Raw genomic sequence first — 27,243 nt, forward strand, 5'->3', positions numbered from 1 at the left:
ACAATACGTTCATACATGATTTATTAACAATGAATCTTCAAGATGTAGATGTTCGTGTTTGTTAGAATGTCTTAAAAATTTTTTAAATGTTGTTTTGAAATTTAATCCAAACCCATTAAAATATGCAACAATTCAAATTTGTTTATATTTACAATTATTGATAATTTCAAAATAATTTTTATGTGTATAAAAGATTTAAAATCAACATAATTTATACACAAAAGTAATAACAAGTATATTTTTACTAATTTATTAATAATTATCGCGTAAGTGTAAACTTAATTTTGAATAATTGTTCGTCTAGACAATATTTTAAAAATAATTTTTGTCGTCCCAGACATACATTTATAGTGATAACGTCCCATTATGGGAAATTAAATGTTTTGGTTTAAAATTACCTGAAAACATATTTAATATTAATTGTCCTCAACAACATAGTTATTACCTACTTAAAATGTATTTTAACACTGTACATTTTTACCAATAGGTTTACTAAAAATTGTTTTGAGTGGTCTTAAAGTAATTAAAAATATAAAATGTTTGGTACAGTTAAAGTTAATTAATTAATTTATATTTATTAATATTATTTTAGAAATAAATAATATATAATATTATATTTAATAAATAATTCCTTATGTTAATAAATTAAAAAAAAGAAATAAGAAAAAATTCTTTAAAATATTTTAAATAGATAAATATTGTAATACTCAAATTTTAATAAATAAAATTCTTTTTGATGAATTAATTATTTCAAATTTATATACAAAATTAATAAATAATTAGTTTACAAAAGAACAGAGAAAAAAAGTTGAAATGTCATTAAAATATATAAATATTATTATTTTAAAATTTAATAAAATATCAAAAATTTGATTATCAAATTAATAATATAAATAAATATTATGCAAGAACCAATAATCAATATTTTTATTATAATTTATTATATATTTTGTGTTTTACATACAGTGTTTTAATTAAAAAAGACATATTATTTCAAATCTTATCTTAATAATATTTGTATTCGTTTTAAAGTATTTTGTAGATAAGTTATACTAATATTATGAATTATTAACATCTAATTCAAATCATATTTTTAACAATGCTATAATTCATTTATTTCTCCAATTAAAATTAAATGTACTTCAAAAATATTTATTTCAAAAATAGTTCTAATTATTTAAATTAATAATTATTTATAAATACATTATAATTATATTATTTTTAAATTAATAATGTTGTTATTATTATACGTAAGTATAAAATATTTTTATTAATTAAATTAATTAAAATCATTATTATTATCAGTATATTATTATTAATAAACCAACTTTTTAAAGAAAATTATTGCTATTATATTAATTATTTGATAAAATAGAATTAATAATAATATAAGTAACACAGTAATGAATATTTTTTTCTTTAAATATAAATTTTTAAAATTGTACGTAAAAAACTAGGCTGTCTACATATTAAAAGTTTATACGATATGCCAAGCTTCATTGAACAGACTCTAGAATACGTTACGTCACGTGTCATTTTACAGTGTTGCCAGCAGTAAAATATTTTTAAATAATTAAATGTCCGCTTGTTGTTGGTGGGGGTAAAAGAAGCGTTAAAGCAGAAGTCTGCGCTAATTACTAAAAGTTAGTGCCTATATATTGTACTGTTGGGCAGCAGTCTTGCAAATTATACACACGGTGCCCAAAAATAAACGACAAGGATCCCTGTTAACGCTGAACGGACCCCAAGATGCCAATAGCTGGATTATAAGTGTTGTTTGGACCGTTTCAAGTGATGATATATCTGCTTTGTGGACAGCTCTGAGCCCCCTTTCTGCACGGTACATTCACCCCCCGAGTACTTTCGTAAACGTAAACACAACAAAGTGACACAAAATGGATAGCATCAACGACAGAATATTCCGCGAAACAAAATTGCCCGTGTCCAGGAACTTGTTCGACGTGAGGCCTACGAATGTGGTGAACTACGACAGATATATACCGTCCAGAGCCAACAACAATTGGGAAACCAGCTTTGCCACGATACCAGACAATAACCGGGGGCTGCAGCAGGGCAAGAAGACAAGGGAGACTGGGGAGAACACACGGGATGGTTCAGTGTACAATATTATATTAAGGAACGAGATATTGGGTGAAAACAATGAGGACATTAAGTCACAATGTGATGACCGACAGGCTTTGACTCCTGTGAAAAGTAGGAACTTATTCAAATATGGGACACCCGTTAAGGTAATAAAGGTTTTAGATTGCTTAGTGTTGATATCGGTGTCTTATGTAGTTACTTAGGAGGGCACTTATTGTAAATTTGTTTAACTAAAATCTGCTGACTTAAATTACTATTAAACTGCTTATATTTACAGAAACTTATCTTGAAATGTTTGATAAATTGATTGTAAGTCACTCTATACACTTTATATAAATTATTTAATAAGTCTACATAGTTAATGACACACTCATCACTATTTTCTATGGTTTAAAATAGCATTTTTCTGTAATTAAGCATGAAAATTGTCAATTTCACGTTATAAAATCCTTTAAAATTCTTTGAAACTATAAAACAATCAATTAATTTCGTATTCTGATACAATGATTTAATACATTTTTTGGTATGTTACCTCATTAATAAATGCTAAACTAGTGCTAATTGGAAAAGTCAATTCCATGTGTTAAAATCAATGTTCTTTTACACTTTGTCAGCATATTTAATTATAATTGTTATAAATATAGTTGTTAATATGCGACTAATTTTATATTCATTGACATTGAATAAGTACTATATTTTTCATCAATTTCTATGAAAATGAATTGTGAGTGAATTTCAAGTGGTTTATTATCATATCTGTGAGCAATACTAATTTTGTTAACGAGTGTGTTCGTGTTAGCAAGAAAATTGTTAAAAGAATGAATTGAAACTAGAATAATAAATAATAAGAGTCCTGTAGTTCCCAATGGAATATTTGAATAGTTTTCATGAAATAATATATTTACATTGAAAATCATTTATAATTCCAGACAAGTTTTATTTTGTTCACATTTTTTAGACTAAAGTGAAAAGGGCCAGATATAAAAAATAATAAATTTTACAATAAAACTAATATAAATAAATTATTTTAAGAATTATGAATAAAAAATGAAGGTTTTAAAGTACTTTTATAATGTAACCTGTCCAGATATTTTAAAAATTATAGATGAAATATATAAAATTTTCAATAAATTATATAAAAATTAATATAAAATAATTTCTTTTAAGAATTATAAATAAGAAATGAAGAGTATAAAGTAATTTTACAATGTAAAATTTTCAGATATTTAATAAGTTAGGAGTTCTTTTGGAAAAAATATAAATTTTACAATAAATAATACAAAAAACTAATATAAATTAGTTCTCGTAATAATTCTAGATAACAAATGAGAAATTCTAAGTATTTTTACAGTGACTTTTTCTATAAAATGAATATTTTCCTTGTTAATTAGAAAAAAAAAATAGGATTTGTCATAGAAAAGATAACATTTTTCAATAAATAGTATAAAAATTAATATAAATAAGTTCTCTTAAGAATTATGAATAAGATGTGAAGAGTTCAAAATACTTTTACAATGAAAAATTTCAGATATTTAATAAATTAGGATTTCATTTAGAAAAAATATAAATTTTACAATAAATATATAAAAAAAAATTAATATAAATTAGTTCTTGTAAGAATTGTGGGTAATAAATGAAAAGTTCTAAGTACTTTTACAATGACTTTTTCTATAAAATGAATATTTTTCTTGATAATTAAAACAAAAAAATAGGATTTCTTCTAGAAAAAATATAAAATTTTCAATAAATAATATAAAAATTAATATAAATAAGTTCTCTTAAGAATTAAGAATAAGATACGAAGAGTTCAAAGTACTTTTATAATGTAATATTTTCAGATATTTAATAAATTAGGATTTCTTTTGGAAAAAATATAAATTTTACAATAAATATATAAAAAATTTATATAAATTAGTTCTGGTAACAATCCTGGATAACAAATGAAAAGTCCTAAGTACTTTTTTAGTGACTTTTTCTATAAAATGAATATTTTCCTTGTTAATTAGAAAAAAAAATAGGATTTGTCTTAGAAAAGATAAAATTTTTCAATAAATAGCATAAAAATTAATACAATTAAGCTCTCTTAAGAATTATGAATAAGATGTGAAGAGTTCAAAGTACTTTTACAATCTAAAATTTTTAGATATTTAATAAATTAGGATTTCTTTTGGAAAAAATATAAATTTTACAATAAATAATATAAAAAAAAATTAATATAAATTAGTTCTTGTAAGAATTGTGGGTAACAAATGAAATGTCCTAAGTACTTTTATAGAGGCTACTTCTATAAAATGGAAAATAAAAATTTTGTAATAAATAATATAAAAATTAAAATTTAAATTTGTTATTTAACATTCTTAAGAAATAATATATATATTATTTATTTTAAAATTTATGTTTTTTTTTTAAATGAAACTCTGATTTATTTTAAATATAAGGAAAAGTACTTATTTTATAGACAAAATCATTATAAAGTACTTAGATCCAGAATTCTTAAATTAATATTAATTTTATCAGGGTTTCCAAATAAATTTTATAATAAGTAGTGTCAAAAAATACTATAAATAAGTCCTGAGTATCAAATAAAACCTCTTTCATTAACATTTCCTATATGAAACATAATCTTTCCCGACATTTTAGTGTTCATTACCACAGTCGGTGTTAATACCCTTTCTTATTTGAATTATACTTACTACAATTAGTATTCTTTTATCACGGATTTGCAAGCCAGCTATTTTCTATTACAAAACATGTTTTCAACCGTTTTACCTACAACCCAGATATAATAATCAAACGTCGACCATTATCATTCTTCGACAGTCAAAACAGGAACTCGAAAACAATATTTATGGACACTAATGGCAAACTTATTTCCCTCATTAGCTATGCGTTTCTATTATTATCAGTATCAGCATTAGACGTGGCACGTTGAAATTTTATGCTAATGATACGTGCGTAAATTTATTCATACACTACTTAATAATTACCGAAAAATGACGCGTATTTACGCACTTTATTTGTTTTACATTTATACGACTGTGGTATTTGTTGGTAATGTCATTGAGGCAATTATTGTATTTATTTGTGTCTCCCAAAGTTTATTTGTTATTCATGGCATAGATAAACGGTCATTACCAAAAAACTGCATAAAATGCATCATACATTAGCCATGTAAATTAGACATATATAGATTGTTGTCTGATTGTTTTATATACAATGCTAAACACCATGGTAAAATATGGATGAGTCTCAGTCGAGTTTTGGGCCACAATCAGCTGAATAAAACGTTGTAAATGCGATAACACGATAAGTAAAACAGGTAGTTACGCAACCGATTATGAAATTATTTTTTCTTGTTCAGCAAATAAAATTGTGTATATTTGTATTATTGCAATGCATCGTCTTTTGTTGCACTAATTCAACTGTGTAAGTGAAAAATTCCTTTGTTTCGTATCTTATGACAACGCGACGTTTATCAAATTGTATGTGGTTATTAAATAATTATTCATGGCAAGTGTTCAACACATTAGTAATACGAGAATCAGTCACATATTAAATGTAAATCGCAGGACTATAACCGACATTCCACTGTTCATTCAATTTGGTGGCTTTATTTGGAAGGCACATCCTGAATTTCCATTGATGGGTGGAATTTTAAAACTGTTGGGGGAAGGTGTTATCGACATTCCTACTTAATTAGTTGATAACACAGCTTAGGAATAACTTTTCCTTCCGCATTTTAAGATTAATTTATCAAACCTCAATTGAATATTTTGTTAAAAAGCTTTTTGTTGCTTCAAAAAAGGTTCCTAAGTTTAAATTTGGCTGACGTAGAAGGAGCAATCTAAAATTTGAATAAAAACATCAAGAAATGGTCAAAAATATGTTGTTAAATTATTCAAATACTAAAAGTTATAAGAAAGAAAACTTAAACAATGGATTTTACTATTGATTTTAGTACTTAGTAGCTTTAAAATGAGGATTTTAGAAACTTATTCATCTAGAAAAAATACCTTTGACTTGTATAGGTCTTAGTTATCGACAGTTTCAAGAAAATGGCTAAAACAATAAATTTTTGATGTTTATCATCAGTTTTAAAGCTTAATAGCCAAAAATAAGTATTTTGGAAACGTAATTATTGAGAAAAAATACCTTTCACTTCAAAAATAAAGGTGATGGAGAAATTGTAAAGGTCTTAGATACTGACAGTTTCAAGAAAAAGGCTAAAACAATAAATTTTTGATGTTTATCATCAGTTTTAAAGCTTAATAACCAAAAATATGTATTTTGGAAACGTAATTATTGAGAAAAAATACCTTTCACTTCAAAAATAAAGGTGATGGAGGAATTCTAAAGGTCTTAGATACTGACAGTTTCAAGAAAAAGGCTAAAACAATAAATTTTTGATGTTTATTATCAGTTTTAAAGCTTAATAGCCAAAAATAAGTATTTTGGAAACGTAATTATTGAGAAAAAATACCTTTCACTTCAAAAATAAAGGTGATGGAGAAATTGTAAAGATCTTAGATACCGACAGTTTCAAGAAAAAGGCTGAAACATATAATTTTTGGTGTTTATCATCGGTTTTAAAGCTTAATAGCCAAAAATAAATATTTTGGAAACGTAATCATTGAGAAAAAATACCTTTCACTTCAAAAATAAAACTGATGGAGGAATTGTAAAGGTCTTAGATACTGACAGTTTCAAGAAAAATGCTAAAACAATTAATTTTTGGTGTTTATCATCGGTTTTAAAGCTTAATAGCCAAAAATAAGTATTTTGGAAACGTAATTATTGAAAAAAATACCTTTCACTTCAAAAATAAAGGTGATGGAGGAATTGTAAAGGTCTTAAATATTGACAGTTTCAAGAAAAAGTCTAAAACAATTAATTTTTGGCGTTTATCATCGGTTTTAAAGCTTAATAGCCAAAAATAAGTATTTTGGAAACTTAATCATTGAGAAAAAATACCTTTCACTTCAAAAATAAAGGTGATGGAGGAACTGTAAAGGTCTTAGATACTGACAGTTTCAAGAAAAAGGCTAAAACAATTAATTTTTGGTGTTTATCATCGGTTTTAAAGCTTTATAGTCAAAAATATGTATTTTATAAACGTAATCATTGAGAAAAAATACCTTTCACTTCAAAAATAAAGGTGATGGAGGAATTGTAAAGGTCTTAGATACTGACAGTTTCAAGAAAAAGGCTAAAACAATAAATTTTTGATGTTTATCATCAGTTTTAAAGCTTAATAGCCAAAAATAATTATTTTGGAAACGTAATTATTGAGAAAAAATACCTTTCACTTCAAAAATAAAGGTGATGGAGGAATTCTAAAGGTCTTAGATACTGACAGTTTCAAGAAAAAGGCTAAAACAATTAATTTTTGGTGTTTATCATCAGTTTTAAAGCTTAATAGCCAAAAATAAGTATTTTAGAAACTTATTCATCGAGAAAAAATACCTTTCACTTCAAAAATAAAGGTGATGGAGGAATTGTAAAGGTCTTAGATACTGACAGTTTCAAGAAAAAGGCTAAAACAATTAATTTTGGTGTTTATCATCGTTTTCAAAGCTAATTAGTCAAAAATAAGTATTTTAGAAACGTAATGATTGAGAAAAAAAATATATTTGACTTGAAAAGTCAATGTGTTGGAGCTAAAAAATAAGTACTTTAGAAACGTAATTAGTGAAATAAATGTTCATTTCAAGAATAAAACCTGTGGAATTTTTATGGAAAACCGCAAGGAATTTCCTTGAATAATTACAATTAATAGTAATTTTTACTACATATCCTTATTTGAAAGTCATGATATAAAACTTATTAGAATTAAATAAAATAATTCAATAATATATTATTCTACATTTACACTTATTTTAAAATCAGTTCTTATCTATAAAATAACCCAACCTGTTTCTAGTAAGCTATCTCATTTATTTATACATACAGAAATAGTTCATAATCTTAAAGTAAAGGTAAATATTGGTTGGAATGTTTAACTTGTTACAATATATCAAACCCATTTTTTAATTCAATATATTTTTTTCCTCCGTTCTATTAATAAAATTGAATTAAAACTGTATCAAGTGTAATTATGTAATGAACTGTCTCATGATCCACAAACAAAATCCTCGCTTTGGTAATTTTTAAACAAAGTGTACAACTGGTTAATTTCATCAAAGATAAGCAAATCAAATAGGGCATTTCGTACGTATTCAAATCACTTGTTTAACCCAACACACGCAGCGTTCAAGGTAATACGATGTTGTTCCCTAAAACTGGTTCCACGCTTCGATCCACCATTAATCCACCCCTCGTTTGGCCCTTTATATTTAGGATTTATAGGAGTGATTTCAAGGTTGTCGACCCTAGGAGTGTAGATGCATACAATGATAATATGTATATTGTTGTCTTCCGGTTGGGTTTGTGTCTGAAGTTGTAAAAATTGCATATGTTTTAAACATTTGATTTATAAAAAACATACGCACAAATGTAAGCGTGCCAGATGTGTAAAAATAACTCTGATTTATATAGTTTTTGCCCTTGAAGACGCATTTATTTTGATTTTTTCTCAACAATTCTTTTCGAAAGTTGATGAGCAACAAAAATAAATTTAAAAAATTAGCTAAATTCATATTTTTTAAATATATTTTCAATGTTTTATCTTTAATTAATTAATAATTCTCTTATTTAAGAATTTATTCAGATGTTTTCTGATAATAATTAGTTTTTAATTAATATTTTGTTTAAATAAGTGTTCATAAATGGTTAGAGAAAGTTAACTGAAAAAATTAAAAAAATATATATTTTTATTATATTAAATAATTATACAATAGATTAAAAATATTTATTATTATTTTTGTTTGAACCTTTTTCAAGAATTCTCTTTGAAAGTTGATGAGCAACATAAATAAATATTGAAAACTGGTTAAATTTATATTTTTTGAATATATTTTTGACATTTTCGTCTTTAGTTAACGAATGTTCAATTAATAATTCTCTGATTTAAGAACTTCTTCTGCTGTTTTCTCATAAAAAGTAAATTTCAAATACATCTTTTGTTTAAATTAGTGTTAATATTGATTGTCAAAAGAAAGTAAACTGAAAAATTTAAAAAAATATATATTTTTATTATATTAATTAATTATACAATAGATTAAAAACATTTATTATTATTGTTGTTTGAACCTTTTTCAATAATTCTCTTTGAAAGTTGACGAGCAACATAAATAAATATTGAAAAGTGGCTAAATTTATATTTTTTGAATATATTTTTGACATTTTCGTCTTTAGTTAATGAATGTTCAATTAATAATTCTTTTATTTAAGAATTTCTTCCGCTGGTTTCTGATAAAAAGTAAATTTTAAATTCATCTTTTGTTTAAATTAGTGTTAATATTAATTGTCAAAAGAAAGTAAACTGAAAAATTTTAAAAAATATATATTTTTATTATATTAAATAATTATACAATAGATTAAAAACATTTATTATTATTGTTGTTTGAACCTTTTTCAAGAATTCTCTTTGAAAGTTAATGAGCAACATAAATAAATATTGAAAAGTGGCTAAATTTATATTTTTTGAATATATTTTTGGCATTTTCGTCTTTAGTTAATGAATGTTCAATTAATAATTCTCTGATTTAAGGACTTCCTCTGTTGTTTTATGATAATAAATAAATTTTAAATACATATTTTGTTTAAATTATTGTTAATAATTGGTTGTCAAAACAAAATAAACTGAAAAATTTTAAAAAATATATATTTTAAATATATTTTTGACATTTTCGTCTTTAGTTAATGAAAGTTCAACTAATAATTCATTTCTATTTATTCATTTTTATTATTTATTTCTTATTTTATCATTAATTTTTTGCAGGAAACTTATAATTTTCTGATTCTTTGTATTTAGTTTGTATCACTTAAAAACTAGCAATAGAAAGCGGCCTATTTCCAATATGTTCAATACTTATTAACACATATGATACGCATTATTGGCTTAATTAAGGTAAAACCTTCCTCGTAAATTACCAATTGTTTACAAAACCGACAACGTTACAGGCACGTTTGTGCTAGATTCATTGTTTAAAAAATAGCCACTTTTGTACAATTCCTTGTTGTAAATATTGGAAGCGAATTAAAATGCAACTTGTTTTGATTTGATTGAAAACAGGTCAATGCATTAACCGATAACTGTTATTAATTAAATCGACGTTATGAAATATTTATTTGGATCAGCTTATCACACAGAGTTTGTTGTTCACGATGATTTTTTTTCATCATTTTATAATTAGAAGTTTGTTTTAAACAAGGAACACGTTTACGCCAGTTATTATTGTTGTGTCTCTATGTTCCTGTATTCCATTTTAATCATTGTGCATTTTCTGCATTTATTATTACACGATATGTTATTTATTTATACCATCCATCGATGATTCAAGGTGTTTTGTATTTTCTAATAATAAAAAGTGATGCCGCCCCCCACATTGCACAGTATTAAGTGACACAATAGTAAAAATATACTATTTTTGGGAGCGATAAACTCCGCATGTGGCCTCACTTGCAATTTTACAAAATAACACGAGTCTATATTTATTTTGATTTGCTCTCCTTCCAATGTTTTGATTATTTTCAATATGAAAATGTTGAGAATAATAAAAATGTTGAGAGTCCAACAAGAAAATTTCATAATTTATCTAACAAATATTTATTAGTCTTTAAAAATAGTTTTAGTTTTATATTTTCCCCATTCATTAATTAAAATTAATAATTAATATAAAAAATTAATTAAGTATTAAACAAATAAAAAAAATAATTAAAAAAAATTGTTATAAATATTGACAAAAAAATTAAACAAAACTAATCTTTAAAAATATGATTCAATGAAAACTAAAAGTATAATATTAAAATTTTAAATTTAAATTAAATTTTACAGTTTATTGTTTTCTATACAAATTCTCAAAATAATAAACAATTGAAGTAAAATTAAAAAATTAAATTATTATATTCAAAAATATATTTTTTAAATATAATAAATAAAAGGAAAAATTATGTTATGAATATATTGACAAAAAAATATGTTAAAATTAAAAATAAAAAGCTAAAATTCGAAATTTAAATTAAATTTTCTTGTTTATTGTTTAATATAAAATATTCCAAATTTAAAAAAATATTCTAAATAATAATAGACAAATTAAGAAAAAATGTAGAATTAAATTATTATATTCAACAATATAATTTTTAAAAATAATTAATAAAGGAAAAAATATAATTAAAAATACTGTTATAAATATTAACAAAAAGAAATATTTGTAAAGATTGTTGAAGAAAAATGTAAAATTAAATTATTATATTCAAAAACATAATTTTTAAAAATAATTAATAAAAGGAAAAGAATATAATTAAAAATAATGTTATAAATATTAATAAAAAAAATATTTACAAAATATTCGTAAATATTAGTAAAAATTTTCATAATTATTAAAAAATATATATTAAAATGAAATTGATAAAAATTAAAAATAAAATACTAAAATTTAAGTTAAATTTTCTTATTTATTGTTTAATGTAAAAAGTCCCAAATTAAAAAATAAATAAATTAAATAATAATAATGAAGAAAAATGTAAACTTAATTATTATATTCAAAAACATAAATTTGAATTATAATAAAGAAAAAGGAAAAATATGTTTGAAAAGTATTGTTATAAATATTAACAAAAAAAAATATTTGTAAAGATTAAGAAATATTTTCTTAATTATAAACAAATATATAAAAAATCCCAAATTTAAAATATATATATATATATTAAATAATAATAAATAAATGAAGAAAAAGGTAAAAAATATTTGTAAAGATTAGTAAATATTATAAAAAAATATATTAAAGTAAAATTGATGAAAATTAAAAATAAATTAGTAAAATTTAAAATTTAAATTAAACTTTTTTGTTTATTATAAAATATGCCAAATTTAAATATATATATATATATATATATATATATATATATATATATATATATATATATTAAATAATAATAAACAAATGAAGAAAATTGTAAAATTATATTATTATATTCAAAAACATAATTTTGAAATATAATAAATACAAATATTAACAAAAAAATAAAAATATTTATAAAAATTAGTAAATATTTTCTTAATTATAAAAATTATAATAAAGCAAAATTGATGAAAATTAAAAATAAAATAATAAAATTTAATTTAAATTTTCTTGTTTATTGTTTAATATAAAAATCCCAAATTTTAAAAAATATATATATTGAATAATAATAAACAAATGAAGAAAACTGTAAAATTAAATTAATATATTCAAAATCATAATTTTGAAAGATTAGTAAATATTTTCTTAATTATAAACAAATATATTAAAGTAAATTTTATGAAAATTGAAAATAAAATAATAAAATTTAAATTAAATTTTTTTGTTTATTGTTTAATGTAAAAAATCCCAAATTGAAGAAATAAATTAAATTATAATATTTAAAAACATAATTTTGAAATATAATAAATTAAAGGTAAAAAATATTATTAAATATATTGTTATAAATATTAACAAAAAATTAAAATTTAAATTAAATTTTCTGGTTTATAGTTTAATATAAAAAAAACCAAATTAGAAAAAAAATTAAATATAATAATATATAATTAATATAAACATAATTTTTAAACGTATAATCCACTATAGAAGGGCCCAAAAATGCAAAAGTTCCAAATTTAAAAATTAAAATTTAAATATTTCAAAAAACTAAATAATGTTTTAATTAGAAAAAAATATTATCTAATATAAAAAAAATCTCACTTTTGTATTTGAATTTTAAATGTTCATCATTATTTTTAAATGCTTTTTCAATCATTGAAGGAGGAGTTGTTTTATTTATAAAAGTGTGGAACCGAAATTTACTAATATACGTAATATTTTTTGGAGATGTGCTGTGTCAGATCAACTCTTACTCAACAAAATTGTGTCGACACGTAATATATTTGTACACTTTTTGTGTAAACACCTCGTATGTTTAATTTTTGATTGCCTATCTGAAGTACACAATTTTTTTTGTTTCCAGAACGACCGCGCCCCGACCAAGGCAGCCCAATCCAGCCCCTACTCCCTCTCCCCCCTGAGCGTGAGCAGCCAGCGACTGCTGCGGTCCCCGCACAAGGCCACCCGCAAGATCTCCCGCATCCCCTTCAAGGTGCTGGACGCGCCCGAGCTGCAGGACGACTTCTACCTAAACCTGGTCGACTGGTCGGTGCAGAACGTGCTCAGCGTCGGCCTGGGTAGCTGCGTCTACCTGTGGTCGGCCTGCACCAGCCAGGTGACCAGGCTGTGCGACCTGTCCAGCGACGGGAACGTCGTCACGTCGGTGGCGTGGAGCGAGCGGGGCCACCTGGTGGCGGTGGGCACGCACAACGGCTACGTGACGGTGTGGGACGTGGCGGTCAACAAGCAGGTCAACAAGCTGCAGGGCCACACGGCCCGGGTCGGTGCGCTTGCGTGGAACGGCGACGTGCTCAGCTCCGGCAGCAGGGACCGACTGATCCTGCAGAGGGACACAAGGACGCCTCGTAAGTCTAAAGGACGATTATAAAGAAGTCCTACTTCTTGTCCCACATCGTACTGTTTAAAAAATAAATGATATTTGGTCACACCTTAGATAAAAATGGACTAGTAGAAATTTATTAGAACTGTAAAAATTCATTAGACACATTTTTTATAATTAATTCCGTTTCTGAATGACAATTGTTAGGTCGTTTACTCGTTACTTCTGCCAAATTGCTTATAATTAGTGTCTATTATATTCAAAGCAGGCACACTTTATAATTTAGGATAAGATAATTTATTAATTTTCTAAAAATAGAGTACATACATATGTACATTGTAATGCAGACAATATCATTAGTTTAACGTTTCTCTAATCAACTTTTAACTTATATTTCTTTCATATTTGAACAATTTCAGCTACAATATGAACAATATTAATCAAGTTCTGTCCCTAAAATCTTATATTAATTAGGTTCTGCCCCTTTTCTATATTTTAACTTGTTACTATTCCATGTAACAATATTTTTTACTAGTTTAACATCCCTAACATCTTATATTAATTAAGTTCTGCCCCTTTTCTACATTTTAACTTGTTACTATTTCATGTAACAATATTTTTTAATAGTTTAACACCCCCGGAATCTTATATGAATTAAGTTCTGCCCCTGTTATACATTTTAACTTGTTACTATTCCATGTAACAATATTTTTTACTAATTTAACATCCCTAGAATCTTATATTAATTAAGTTCTGCCCTTTTTTACATTTTAACTTATTACCATTTCATGTAACAATATTCTTTACTAGTTTAACATCCCTAGAATCTTATATTAATTAAGTTCTGCCCCTTTTCTACATTTTAACTTGTTACTATTTCATGTAACAATATTTTTTAATAGTTTAACACCCCCAGAATCTTATATGAATTAAGTTCTGCCCCTGTTATACATTTTAACTTGTTACTATTCCATGTAACAATATTTTTTACTAGTTTAACATCCCTAGAATCTTATATTAATTAAGTTCTGCCCTTTTTTACATTTTAACTTATTACCATTTCATGTAACAATATTCTTTACTAGTTTAACATCCCTAACATCTTATATTAATTAAGTTCTGCCCCTTTTCTACATTTTAACTTGTTACTATTTCATGTAACAATATTTTTTAATAGTTTAACACCCCCGGAATCTTATATGAATTAAGTTCTGCCCCTGTTATACATTTTAACTTGTTACTATTCCATGTAACAATATTTTTTACTAATTTAACATCCCTAGAATCTTATATTAATTATGTTTTGCCCCTTTTTTACATTTTAATTTGTTACTATTCCATGTAACAATATTTTTTACTAGTTTAACATCCCTAGAATCTTATATTAATTTAGTTCTGCCACTTTTCTACATTTTAATTTGTTACTATTCCATGTAACAATATTTTTTACTAGTTTAAAATCCCTAGAGTCTTATATTAATTAAGTTCTGCCCTTTTTCTACATTTTAACTTGTTACTATTCCATGTAACAATATTTTTTAATAGTTTAACATCCCTAGAATCCTATATTAATTAAGGTCTGTTCCTTTTCTACATTTTATCTTGTTACTATTCCATGTAACAATATTTTTTACTAGTTTAAAATCCCTAGAGTCGTATATTAATTAAGTTCTGCCCTTTTTCTACATTTTAACTTGTTGCTATTCCATGTAACAATATTTTTTACTAGTTTAACATCCCTAGAATCTTATATTAATTAAGTACTGCCCCTTTTCTACATTTTAATTTGTTACTATTCCATGTAACAATATTTTTTACTAGTTTAACATCCCTAGAATCTTATATTAATTAAGTTCTGCTCCTCTTCTACATTTTACTTTGTTACTCTTCCATGTAACTATACTTTTTACTAGTTTAACATCCCTAGAATCTTATATTTATGAAGTTCTGCCCCTTTTCTACATTTTAACTTGTTACTATTTCATGTAACAATATTTTTTACTAGTTTAACATCCCTGGAATCTTATATTAATTAAGTTTTGCCCCTTTTCTACATTTTAATTTGTTACTATTTAATATAACAATATTTTTAATAGTTTAAAGCCTCTAGAATCTTATCATATTTAAATTATTGGGACTTAATGAGACTTTTTGTATGATAACAACTTTTAACTTATGTTTATTACGTATCTGAACAATTTCAGCTACAATATGAACAATATTAATCAAGTTCTCCTCTTTTTCTACATATTAAGTTAATATATCATGTAACAATGTGGTTTCATTCCTTAAAATGTTTGTAATCTTAATGAGATAAGTTATCATTTTTATTAATAACTTTTCAGTAAAATTATATTTATTTTTGTTTTTCAGTTCATGTTATTTAACTTATTTATCTTTATTAACATGATTTTACTATTTTACACTTATAACCTTGTAAAATGTGTCAATGTCTGTAAATTTTATAACTTTATAATAAAATAACTGTAAGAAATTTTTTAACTTTTAAGTAATATATATTTTTATATATATTATCTTTTAATTTTCTGAACACTCAGCTACATTAATTACATAAATATTCTAAATATTTTCAGGTCTTCACATTTTCAAATATTTCCTAAACTTTTTTTTGTATAGTCTATTTTATTGTTATTTATTAGTTCGTTATTATAATTTTTCAAATTATATTAATTTTACTTTTTAATTACATTATATATAGTAGTTATTTTTATTATCATTAACTGATTTTTACTATGTGAACTATTTTTAAAACCTTGTAAAATATGTCATTGAAATATTTTTCGAAATTTTAATCATTCTACTATTTAAACAACATTTTTGTTTCATTTAACTATAACATTATCACATTTATGTGTAAATTATTGAGATTTTTTTTTGATCATTTTTAAATTTCATTCAAATATCTTTTTTTATTATTTTATTAATAAATATCAAGTCAATCAATTTTTATAATTTAAAATTACATGCTTTTCAGTACATGTTATTTATATCCTTTATCTTTATTAACGTCAACCTATTTTTACTATATGTACTATTTTTACAACCTTGTTAAATGTGTCAATGAAATATTGCTTTTAAATTTTAATCATTCTTTCTAATAGATTAAATATTTAAAGGACACATTTAGTTTAACTTTTCAGTAAAATCATAATTCCAATTAATCTTGTGAAAAGTTTTTAACATCCCCCTTTTCTTAATTGTATTTGTAAGTAATTTATATTAATTATATTTATTTTTATCTCTTGTCTTAATTTTTTTATATTTTGTCTAAATATTTTGAGGACAACCATAATTACTTAAGTAACAATATCAATTTTTTAATAACTACTTTAATAACTCTATTTTAACCTTATTTACATTTCTATGTACATATAATTTAGATTCATTATCTTTATTATCATAATTTGTCTACGTACTAAAATTGTAACCTTATAAAATCTATAAAAATAGGGATATATAGTAAAATTTATTAACAATTAAATTTGATTTCCAGCCACTGTAACTGAGAGAAGACTGGTTGGCCACAGACAAGAAGTGTGCGGCCTGAAATGGTCTCCCGACAATCAGTATCTGGCGTCCGGAGGCAACGACAACCGACTCTACGTGTGGAACATGCAGTCGCTGTCCCCCGTGCAGACCTACACCGACCACCTGGCGGCCGTCAAAGCCATTGCGTGGTCGCCCCATCACCACGGCCTCCTAGCGTCAGGCGGCGGCACCGCCGACCGGTGCATACGCTTCTGGAACACCCTCACCGGCCAGCCCATGCAGTGCGTTGACACAGGTACGTCCACTCAACTCATCCCATTAACCTCAATTAACTGTCCCGATTTGTTGCAGGATCTCAAGTGTGCAACCTGGCGTGGTCCAAACACAGCTCGGAGCTGGTGTCCACGCACGGCTACTCCCAAAACCAGATCCTCGTCTGGAAATACCCAAGCCTCACCCAAGTAGCCAAGCTAACAGGTCACTCGTACAGAGTACTGTACCTGGCCCTGTCGCCGGACGGCGAGGCCATCGTGACCGGAGCGGGAGACGAGACTCTAAGATTCTGGAACGTGTTCAGCAAGGCCAGGTCGCAGAAAGAAACCAGATCGGTGCTGAGCCTGTACACCGGCATTCGATAAAAGCATTTTATATTTTATTTTTACCGAAGTATATACAAATGATTTTACATTATTGCGAAAAAATATTTTTTTTTATTGCAGAAAAGGTTTTTATATATTGTTGACGATGTGATATTGACCTTTTTATATTTATTTATATACATTTATTCGATTTACTACTTTTTATTTATTTATAACTTTTTATTTCCGTGAAATATCAATATACATAGTTACAAAGTAACAATCTTGACATCAAAATAATTTTTTTTATATATATATAGATTAAGATTTTATAGAATTATTTTTTTATAATTGTGCATTAATTTTAATGCAAAACGGGTTTAGAACCTATTAGTCATTAATTTTAGGGTATAATATGTACAAAACGAATATTGTTTTGTTTGGGATGCAATATTTGTGTGTAAGTGTAAAATAAATATATACTTATTGTACACAGTTTGTTTTTATTTTTACTCACCTTTCTTAAATGATTAAGTATGTATAATGTATTTGAGAGGATAATACAAGACAAGGTCAATGTCTTTAAAAACTGAACCAACTCTTCTAAATCATTTATTGATTTCAATTCCATGTTATCAAAGGGACTGAAAGTATCATCTTCAAAGTCTTCCAGACTGTGTTGTGTTCACCTTAAGAGAAGACATATCGTATTTACTATTATTTATTATCACTTTAACACTATTTATTTATAATTATAATTAGTAAAGTCACAAAGGTGATAGTTAATATCATTGTGATTGATTCATTGAAACATTCTTACCTTATCTCAAAATGCTCAAAACAGCCAAAATTAACCAATCTGGGTAACCCTGTATATTTTTACTATTAAAGAATAACATAAAAATCAAACTTAAAATAGCTTCAGAAGTTTGGAATGTCTTCTGTGATAATATAAGGCTCTGAAGTGGTGAAGAATATCTTCCAGAATGTGTTATGCCCACCTTGCGGAAAGACATATCGTACCTACTTCATTTTGTGTTGTGTGGATGTCACTTTAACTTTTATTATTTATTATCACCTTAACTTTTATATTTATTTATTTATAATTATTTTTAATAACCGTTAGTAAAGTCATAAAGGTGATATTTAATATCATTGCCTTAGATAGGTGGCGCAAGTGTTGTTAAAAACGTTCTTACCTTATCTAAAATTGCTCAAAACTGTCAAAATCAACAAATTTAGGTAATTTCTGTATACCTTTTCTTATTTGTTGATTAACAGACATATTTTTTGTACGTCAACATTTAAAAGATTTAATTTTTAAATAGGTTTATATTGTATATTTTACTTACCTATTTAATAAATAATAAATAGAAAAAACAAAAAATTGAATTAAAAAATTTCTATTGCACTTTAAGTCATTTGCTGTAGTAAAAATTTATATGTATATCATAGATAATCAATATAATACAAATGAGTATATTATATAATACATAACTGGAACCTTTATACTGTACAATAAGGACAAATCAATAGTACTTACACAGAATAAGAATACTGAAAACTAAAGTACTCATTGCAAATCGCAGTATATATAATGAACTTATTTTAAAACGAAAAGATTCAACTTTACATGGTAAATATGTACAAATAAATAAATATAAATACAAGATATTATTACACGTAAGAGTTTATAAGTTTAGCACAGCCTGATGGATTACTATGAAATTAGTTTGTCCAAAGCTTTATCTCTATCATTGTCACATTGCAGCAACGCATTCGACACAGCTTTTTCTGAGAATCCTAGATCCAGCAACTCTGACATTGCCAATAAATGTTCTACAATCTGAAACAAAACAAACAAAAATCTCAGCAACGTTTTGACCATACACGATTTATTAAATTACCTTCTTTTGATCAGTCCCTAATATCTTAATTGTTCTAGCCACCCTATCAACAGGGAAACCCATGGACCCAATGGACTTGCACAACTCCTGGTCCGACTTCGGCAGTTCCCGCAGAACGTCCTCGCTTTGAGGCTTCGGATGAACCGTGTTGGTGGCTTTGGACGTGGCGTTGTTCATCACCACGTCCACTTTGCTGGTCACTTGATAATTTATGTATGTGTTGTTCAATTCGGTTTCTAAAGCCTTCATTATGTCAGGAACACTTTTACAGTTTGATTTTGAGGTTTCTAATGTGGGGTTCATGTAGCTATTGTCTGTGGTACTTTGTTTGGGGTACATGTAGGGTTGATGAAATGACTGTGTGGCGTCAGGATAATAATAACCATTTGTGTGTTGGGTCATGTATGAAGGCATGTTTGAGTTGTAGTTGTATTGATGGCCTGTATATGAGGCACAACTGGGTTGTATTTGAGAGGATGAGACAAGACTGGGTTGATAGCTGTGAGATGGGTTTGCATGATGAGATGACCCATCTGTTTTTAAAACCTGAGCCAACTCTTCCAAATCGTTTATCGATTTCAACTCCATATTATCAAAGGGACTGGAAGTGTCATCTTCAAAGTCAGATATGTTAAAAGGGCTTTTATCCACTGGTTTACTAGAATGCATTTGACTTGTTAATGGAATGGGGGTTAAAATGTTAGTATAAGCATTAGTGGTGACTTGAGTTGGCATTAGAATATTATTACTAATGGAATATGATTGCATATGATTTTGATTAGTGGTATTAATGCCCATTGTCACAGGTGTTGTATAAGTAGGAATGTTGGTTGTTACAACACATTCAGTTGATTTAATTTCTTGTTCTTCTTTGAGTTTTTCCTTCTCCTTTTGTTCTTGAATTTTCTTATTAATTTCTTTGGCCTGATTAAGTCTAGTTTTTCGTTCCTCATAAGCACTTGCTCTGGCTGCCTTCAGTTCACTCATTCTTTCAATAACAGACTTTTCCAATGTAAACTCATATTTTGGTATGCTGTCTTCAATTTGTTTATTCAGATTAAGCCTCTGTGTGTAACTAATAGGCAGATTTATTCGATGTGGTGGCTTGTATCTTTCAGAAATTTTCACTCGAATATTATCAACATAGGACCCCTGAGCATCATGACCTTGTTTATAAGACATTGTTGGTACTAAAAGGATATTAATTTTAATGATTAAATATGATTCAGAAACAATGAATCATAAATAATGATTTTTGTACTACTCACCTTAACTTTACATTAGTCATTCAGGGTGAAACAAAAAAATTTAAAACAAAATTTTTTGATTTATTTTACTTCATAACAACATATTGAAATTTGCAGAGTTTTGAGGAATTTAAAGAGTTATTTGTCGTAAAAGAAATGTTTTTAATCCTGACACTAGATGACATATCAGTTTTAGTGATTTTATTAAGTTGGCAATACACAATTGTAAACAAAAACTTTCCATAGAAGGTAAATAATAGACTTATAGAATTTCACTTAGAAAAAAGCTTAAAAACTTATTTATATTAACGTAAATTAAATAAATTAAATTAATTAATTTTTACCACCTTTTTAAATTAGAAAGCAATAAAAGCTTATTAACATAAATTATATAATTGTAAAATTACAAAAATTGTAGTTATGTTAAATTTTAATAAATACTTGAAAGTGGTAAAGAAATGATGAATATTTATTGTTAGTTAAATAGTTATTTCCTAAATAAAAAAAATAATAAAATATACATAATAATATATAAACAAACGTTTATTTTATAAGTTATAAACGTAAATTAATATGATGTAATAATCAAAATAATTAAATTAAAATACATCTACATAATAAAATAAACTTATTTATTTTATTCATTTTTCATACAGCATAAATTGCATGTAAATAATTAAAAATTAGAATAATTTTAATAATTGAATAATAATTGTAAAAAAAAATAAAAGTTGAGAAATCAATAGTTTTTATGTCTATAGTGGAAACGGTCTTGGGTGGGTTTTAAAAATATTGGAAAGAGAATTGGCAGCCCTGGGGAACCAGTATATTTTTGACGATCTTCTAACTTTTGTTACTGGTGGTTTTGATTCTTCATTATAATTAATTAAAGTAATTTAGTGTGTATATGAATGTTGTTAATTGCTGGACTATTTTGTGTGTTGTGCAATCTTATTAATATGCAGAGATAGCAAGAAAAAGACTTAAAATTAAGTATTTAAGAATTCGGTTTTTCGATATTTTTATTTTAGTAGATTGTTTTATTTCATGAAAATGACTGAATATAAATTAGTCGTAGTAGGCGCCGGTGGTGTAGGAAAATCGGCATTAACAATACAGTTAATACAGAACCACTTCGTAGATGAATATGATCCAACTATAGAAGATTCCTATCGAAAACAAGTAGTTATTGACAATGAAACGTGCCTGCTGGACATTCTCGACACGGCAGGACAAGAAGAATATAGTGCAATGAGGGATCAGTATATGAGGACGGGTGAGGGCTTCCTCCTTGTCTTCGCAGTCAACTCAGCCAAAAGTTTCGAAGACATAGGAACATATAGAGAACAAATTAAACGAGTCAAAGATGCTGAAGAAGTGCCAATGGTCCTTGTTGGGAATAAATGTGATTTAACTGCATTGGTTGACATGAATCAGGCTAAAGAGGTAATAAACTTGGAAGTTTGTCATTTTGTTTTTTAAATGTTTAACAATCATATCATGAATCACCTACATTGGTATGTGGAATTTATCACACATTAATGTCAATTAAAAAAGTGAATTATTGGAATTGTAATCTACAATTATACAGGAAACAATAATTTAAACTGGTTCACATTATTATAGAATATTTTAATGACCACCTGCCAAATCAGGTAATTTATGTATAAATATTAATTTTTGTTTCTTAAAATTTTCTTGATTTGTTTGTTTATAGGGTTGTTTTAGGTCTTTCTAGACAAGGTAGAGAAAAACTGTCTTCAGTGTCCACAGCTGCGTTTTCCTATGTCAATTTGTGACACTCAATGTTTTAGAACAATTGATTTCTGAATACTAATTTCAATTTTCCTCTGTCTTGTCCAGAAATATCCAAGACAGCCAACAATCAATTACTTTGGATTTGAGGGAACTTTTAGTAAACCAGTGTTACTGCACAAAATTTCATTTGTAATTAAGTCAAAATCAACCTAAACTTCTATCCAGTTAAGAAGTTTTTGGCATAATTAAAATCTGTTTATTTTATATAAAATTACTAAAATTATTATCTGTTAAATATTCTCTAGGGTAAATTTATTTAGTAAATTTTTAAAATTATCAAAAGGTATGTTTAATCATAGACACAAATGGAGTAATTAGAATTTAAATTACACATAATAAGAAATGCCACAAATTACTTGGACAAATAGTCTCCTAAAAATAATTGTTATTGTTTAATGAAATTATCTTTACACTCTATTTATTACACTTTTTTGAAATAGTTAAATTGGAATGTGGTTTTGGCTAAAAAATTACCTCAAAAGCTATACAAGATCTTTCTAAAATTGGAGCCTAATATATGGGAGCTGGTAGAACACCACAATAAGAAAAAAATCTAAAGAATATGTATATATTCATAACTTGTCTACATTATTATACTGATATTTACTTGCTACAAATACATATACATACATGAATACAATTTAATATATTTCAACATATTTATTCAGTGACGTAGAAAATAGGGCGACAGAAAGAGGGGAACCCCACAGAATTTACGCAACTGTATCATTATGGAAACAAAGTTTATTTGATTATAAGGTCTTTCTGGACAAGGTAAACGAAAACTGTTTTCAATGCCCACAGCTGGGATTTTCTGTGTCAATTTCTGACACTCAATATTTTAGAAAAATGTAGTTCTGAATAGTAATTCTAATGTTTCTATGTCTTGTCCAGTTATGCCCAAGACAGTCAACAATCAACCAGTTTAGACATTGAGGGAACTTTTATTAGACCTGTCTTTCTACGTTTTTGCCCAAAATTTCATTTGTTATTAAATCAAAATCAACTTTTTATATAAAATTCCTAAATTTATTATGTGTTAAATATTCTCTAGGGCAAAATTATTCAGTAAATTTTCAGAATTATCAAAAGGAATGTTTAATTATGGACACAAATTGAGTAATTAGAATTTAAATTACACATAATAAGAAATGCCACAAATTACTTGGACAAATTGGGTCCTAAAAACAAAGATTATTTGATTATAAGGTTTATTTTAGATCTTTCTAGACAAGGTAGACGAAAACTGTATTCAATGTCCACAGCTGGGATTTTCTGTGTCAATTTCTGACACCCAATATTTTAGAAAAATGTATTTCTGAATAGTAATTCCAATTTTTCTATGTCTTGTCCAGCTATGCCCAAGACAGTCAACAATCAACTAGTTTAGACATTGAGGGAACTTTTATTGGACCTGTCTTCCACGTTTTTGCCCAAAATTTCATTTGTTATTAAATCAAAATCAACTTTTTATATAAAATTCCTAAATTTATTATGTGTTAAATATTCTCTAGAGCAAAATTACTCAGTAAATTATTAGAATTATCAAAAGGAATGTTTAATTATGGACACAAATTGAGTAATGAGAACTGTTGTGTCCTAAAAATAATTATTTTATTGTTACACTCTATTTATTGCACTTTTTTGACATACAATGCTTATCTAAAATAGGTAGTTAACATTTGGAAGCAGGTAAAACAAGTTCAATAATGAAAAAATCTAAAAAACATGAATATATTCAGAATTTGTCTACATATTTTAATAGTATTTACTTATTAGAAATACAAACAAATCCAATTTAAGATATATCATCATAAGTAGTCACTTTAACTTTCTCCAATCATTAAAATTGAATTATCTTCAAGACAGCTGTGACAATCGAAATCAATTTAGAGCACCTTTTTTCTTCCAAATTGCCCAAATAAGCTTAATAATTTAAAATACGTAGAAAGAACGAGGGGAACTCCCTGAACCTATGACACTGTAGCAATATTTAAATGTGTCCCACACTGTAGATTGAGTGACATTTATATTTTAATTTATTTACTTGTAGTTGCAAAATAGAAAGATAAAACAATACCACTGAAACCATATAAACTTAGATAAGCGTTACCGCAAATAAGTGCTTTATTCAACAACTTTTACAATCGTTCCAGATTGCCAAACAGTATGGGATCCCGTTCGTGGAGACGTCGGCGAAGACCCGGATGGGCGTGGACGACGCGTTCTACACGCTGGTGCGCGAGATAAGGAAGGACAAGACAAGGGGCAGGCGCTACCACAAGGCCGGGTCGCACGCCCGCGGGCCCTTCAAGTTCCCGTCGCGGTGCTCCATCCTGTAGGGCGGATCTCGACCGAGGGCCACCCCCCTCCCGATGATCTCCGGTGGTTTGCTTACTACACAAATTAAACAAAACAAAACAAGTTGCTTCACCTAAAAAATTACAAATAATAAATTAAATAATTAAAATTAAATAATGTAAACAGAGATGAAGATTGGGGGAGTGTGTGTGGACGCGTCTCCTCAACGGCAACACGCCCGTTCAACCCACGATCCGTTACTTGTTGCTGTTTGTTATAATATTTACAAAAGTCCTTTTTTTCATTTTTTTTGTTGACGGTTTTAGTGTGAGTGGCGAAATAATTGGAATACACGTGCGGAACGAGTGGTGACTGTCCGGGGGTTGCTTCGGGGAATGCCATCTCGCAAGTGAATCTCGTAGCCGCACAGTTTTTGGGGGTGCGGTGGCATTCCGCGGAAACAACCCGGCTAAGAACGCTTTTTTTGAAAAGTTAAATAATGTAAACTTAAAAAAAGAGTATTTTCGTCCTTTTTATTAACGCAAACTTTGTTTTCTGTGTCAGTCTAAATTACTGTAAATATTCATTCGCCTATGTTAATTTACGCACATCGTTGTGACTGTTTTCTTATTGTAAAGAGGATCATTACAAGAGTTTTAGATATTATTTTATGACGGTATCGTATATGGAAAATAGAGTTTTCAGGACTTCAGTTTGAGATTTCGAAACTACTCGACGACTACCTGTGGTTAAATATCTTTGTAAATAAATGTAAATTTTGTTGTAATAACGAGTAGGCGACGCTTTCCTGAAAAACTATTTTATTGTGTAACAGATATTTATTTTTTTAATAACTTAATGTTTTTGTGATTAATAATTCTCACATAAATATACTCACAGATGAGTTTGGAGCCTGTGCCTGAGGTTGAAAATACCTTGTCCTGTATAAATGTGCTAAAAGTTGACTTGGGTCTTCATAAAATTGTATAGTAGAAACTCCTTGTTTAAAATTAAACATATTGGTGCATCTTTTGAATTTGACTACTGAAGATTTATCAATGTGTTAACTTTGTTAACTATTAGTAGCTTTAGATATATTTTTGTAAAACTACATTAACATAAAGTTGTTAACACCAATAAGCAGTATAAAAAATGAATAAAACTGACCTTAGCTTATTAAGCAGCATAAAATTACTCAGTGGAATTTGTAAACGTTTGTATCATATCAAGATAAAATGCACAAATATACGCTAATCTGTGCCTCACAACTGTTTCATGTTGTTTGTAATAGATCCTCTTTAATGTATTTCTTAAAATTTATTATTATATATTACATTTTATAATATAAATTGTCTTTAATTTTTATGACCGGTATATATAAATATAATTTTCTATGAGATTTCTTAATGTTTTACTAATATAGATTTAATTTCATATATTATACAAAAGCAATTGCTTCCTTTGCTCAATTTACATTGAAGGTTTGAATCAGTGGATGTGAATGATATAAATTGAACAAAGGAAATTATATATGTAGTGTTTAGTTATAGGTTTATCAAATACTAAACTCTTCTTAATAATAAAATGTTAAATATCAGACATTTAATTTTGTTATTTCATTTTTTATATCCAAGCATCCTTGCTGAAACAAAATACCATGTTTTAAATGAAACTGTGTAAAATCAGTTGTTTTTTCCTCATATTTCCATAACTTTCCCCCAATTGTTTTTAAACTTGATATGTGTTATATGCTATAATTCAATGCAATAAACTTTTTCCTTAATTATACAGTAGCGTATATTCTCGGGGTTCCCCCCTTTTACCCTATTTTGTATGCCACTGAATATTTTTTTTAACATTATATATCCTTTGCACTCTTGATTAATTTTGATTATCACAACCTTTTTTGAATAAAATTAAGGTAATTTAGATACAAAACAAAATTAAGTTTGATTCTAATTACTCAATTTGTGTCCATAATTAAATATTCCTTTTGATAATTCTGAAAATTTACTGAATAATTTTGCCCTAGAGAATATTTAACACAATACATTTAGGAATTTTATATAAAAAGGTGATTTTGATTTAATAACAAATGAAATTTTGGACAAAGACGTAGAAAGACTGGTTTAATAAAAGTTCCCTCAATGTCTAAACTGATTGATTGTTGACTGTGTTGGGCATAGCTGGACAAGACATAGAAAAATTTGAATTACTATT

At 26.5% G+C, this 27,243-nt stretch overlaps 3 protein-coding genes across 3 annotated transcripts; 2 read left to right on the forward strand and 1 right to left on the reverse strand.

Annotated features, from left to right (window-relative positions):
• Positions 1 to 1,525: 1,525 nt before the first annotated feature.
• On the forward strand, positions 1,526 to 18,243 carry LOC109602918 (fizzy-related protein homolog). The gene is made up of 4 exons (XM_020019362.2): positions 1,526 to 2,249; positions 13,186 to 13,687; positions 17,177 to 17,467; positions 17,524 to 18,243. Exons 1-4 carry the CDS (start codon positions 1,896 to 1,898, stop codon positions 17,808 to 17,810), a joined length of 1,434 nt encoding a protein of 477 aa, XP_019874921.1. The 5' UTR covers positions 1,526 to 1,895; the 3' UTR covers positions 17,811 to 18,243.
• An 894-nt stretch (positions 18,244 to 19,137) lies between these two features.
• On the reverse strand, positions 19,138 to 21,085 carry LOC109602922 (ubiquitin-associated protein 1). Its single transcript, XM_020019365.2, has 3 exons — positions 20,926 to 21,085; positions 19,658 to 20,847; positions 19,138 to 19,596 (listed from the first exon to the last, which is right to left on the reverse strand). Exons 2-3 carry the CDS (start codon positions 20,837 to 20,839, stop codon positions 19,471 to 19,473), a joined length of 1,308 nt encoding a protein of 435 aa, XP_019874924.2. The 5' UTR covers positions 20,840 to 20,847; positions 20,926 to 21,085; the 3' UTR covers positions 19,138 to 19,470.
• A 661-nt stretch (positions 21,086 to 21,746) lies between these two features.
• LOC109602915 (ras-like protein 1) lies at positions 21,747 to 26,629 on the forward strand. The gene is made up of 2 exons (XM_020019359.2): positions 21,747 to 22,350; positions 24,879 to 26,629. Exons 1-2 carry the CDS (start codon positions 21,952 to 21,954, stop codon positions 25,062 to 25,064), a joined length of 585 nt encoding a protein of 194 aa, XP_019874918.1. The 5' UTR covers positions 21,747 to 21,951; the 3' UTR covers positions 25,065 to 26,629.
• The last annotated feature ends 614 nt before the right edge of the window (positions 26,630 to 27,243 follow it).

This window comes from Aethina tumida, chromosome 3 (genome assembly GCF_024364675.1).
Source record: "Aethina tumida isolate Nest 87 chromosome 3, icAetTumi1.1, whole genome shotgun sequence".
Taxonomy (NCBI): Eukaryota; Metazoa; Arthropoda; class Insecta; order Coleoptera; family Nitidulidae; genus Aethina; species Aethina tumida.